Source organism: Hyla sarda, unplaced genomic scaffold (genome assembly GCF_029499605.1).
Source record: "Hyla sarda isolate aHylSar1 unplaced genomic scaffold, aHylSar1.hap1 scaffold_1779, whole genome shotgun sequence".
Lineage (NCBI taxonomy): Eukaryota > Metazoa > Chordata > Amphibia > Anura > Hylidae > Hyla > Hyla sarda.
Window position 1 is genome coordinate 54,550 of NW_026608423.1, and position 1,744 is coordinate 56,293.

Here is a 1,744-nt window from a genome sequence, read left to right on the forward strand (position 1 = left end):
ATATGAAGAACATTCCATTATCCCAGATACAACCTCAGCCCTTCACAGCCAAGATCTGTCATCTCATCCTTATATACAGGTCCCGTCTTCTCATTCATCACAGGATGTTCAGCAAAATAAAGGTCACAGAAGGGGTGTTGGACATCAACGAGCTCATACAGGAAAGAAACCATATTCATGCTCAGAATGTGGGAAATGTTTTACTCAGAAATCAGGTCTTGTTGTACATCAGAGAACTCACACAGGAGAGAAGCCGTTTTCAGGTTCAGGAAGTGGTAAATGTTTTACTCAGCAATCAAATCTTTTTACACATCAAATAACTCGCACAAGAGAGAAGCCATTTTCAAGTTCACAATGTGGGAAATGTTTTACTTGCAAAGGAGATGTTACTCGACATCAAAGAACTCACACAGGGGAGAAACCATTTTCATGTTCACAAGGTGGGAACTGCTTTACTAGGAAATCAAATCTTGTTCAACATCAAAGAACTCACACAGGGGAGAAGCCATTTTCATGCTCAGAATTTGGGAAATGTTTTACTGGCAAATCAAAACTTCTTAAACATCAGAAAGCTCACACAGGAGAGAATGCATTTTCATGCTCAGAATGTGGGAAACGCTTTACTGACAAATCACATCTTGTTCAACATCATAGAACTCACACAGGAGAGAAGCCATTTTCATGCTCAGAATGTGGGAAATGTTTTACTGACAAATCAAGTCTTGTTAAACATCAAAGAACTCACACAGGGGAGAAGCCATTTTCATGCTCAGAATGTAGGAAATGTTTTACTGACAAATCAAGTCTTGTTAAACATCAAAGAACTCACACAGGAGAGAAACCATTTTCATGTTCAGAATGTGGGAAATGTTATACTGGCAAATCAAATCTTCTTAAACATCAGAAAACTCACATAGGAGAGAAGCTATTTTCATGCTCAGAATGTGGGAGATGTTTTACTGAGAAATCACATCTTGTTAGACATCAAAGAACTCGCACGGGGGAGAAGCCATTTTCATGTGCAGAATGTGGGAAATGTTATTCCCAAAAATCAAGTCTTGTTAAACATCAAAGAACTCACACAGGAGAGAAACCATTTTCATGTTCAGAATGTGGGAAATGTTATACTGGCAAATCAAGTCTTCTTAAACATCAGAAAACTCACATAGGAAAGAAGCTATTTTCAAATCACATCTTGTTAAACATAAAAGAACTCACACAGGAGAGAAGCCAATTTAGAGCAATAAATGATGCAGATAACACATCTATATATTCACCATGTACATAGGATATCTGACATTTATACATATATCATATACTGCATCTCCAAACTTGTTACCAATTGTTAATAAAAGTTTTCTATTAGAACGTAGTCACCGATCCAGCGATGTCATCACTATAGTTTACATGGTAGGAGAAGAGTGTGATATATGGTTGTGATATTACATAGTTACATAGTTAGTACGGTCGAAAAAAGACAAACGTCCATCAAGTTCAACCAGGTAATTGTGGGGTAGGGGTGTGGTGGGATATTGGGGGAAGGGATGTAGTTTTATAATTCTGCATAAGCATTAATGTTATTTTGTTCCAGGAATGTATCTAACCCTGTATTAAATTTATTAATCGTTCCTGCTGTGACCAGTTCCTGAGGTAGACTGTTCCATAAATTCACAGTCCTCACGGTAAAGAAGGCGTGTCGCCCCTTTAGACTAAACCTTTTCTTCTCCAGACGGAGGGAGTGCCC

General features: G+C 38.1%; 1 protein-coding gene across 1 annotated transcript; it reads left to right on the top strand.

The window, feature by feature from the left end:
• Positions 1-238: 238 nt before the first annotated feature.
• Positions 239-1,488, top strand: LOC130313528 (gastrula zinc finger protein XlCGF17.1-like; the record flags this gene model as incomplete). Its single annotated transcript, XM_056552663.1, has 1 exon — positions 239-1,488. A coding segment is annotated over one exon (1,050 nt), but the record flags the coding sequence as incomplete, so codon positions are not given.
• Positions 1,489-1,744: the final 256 nt, after the last annotated feature.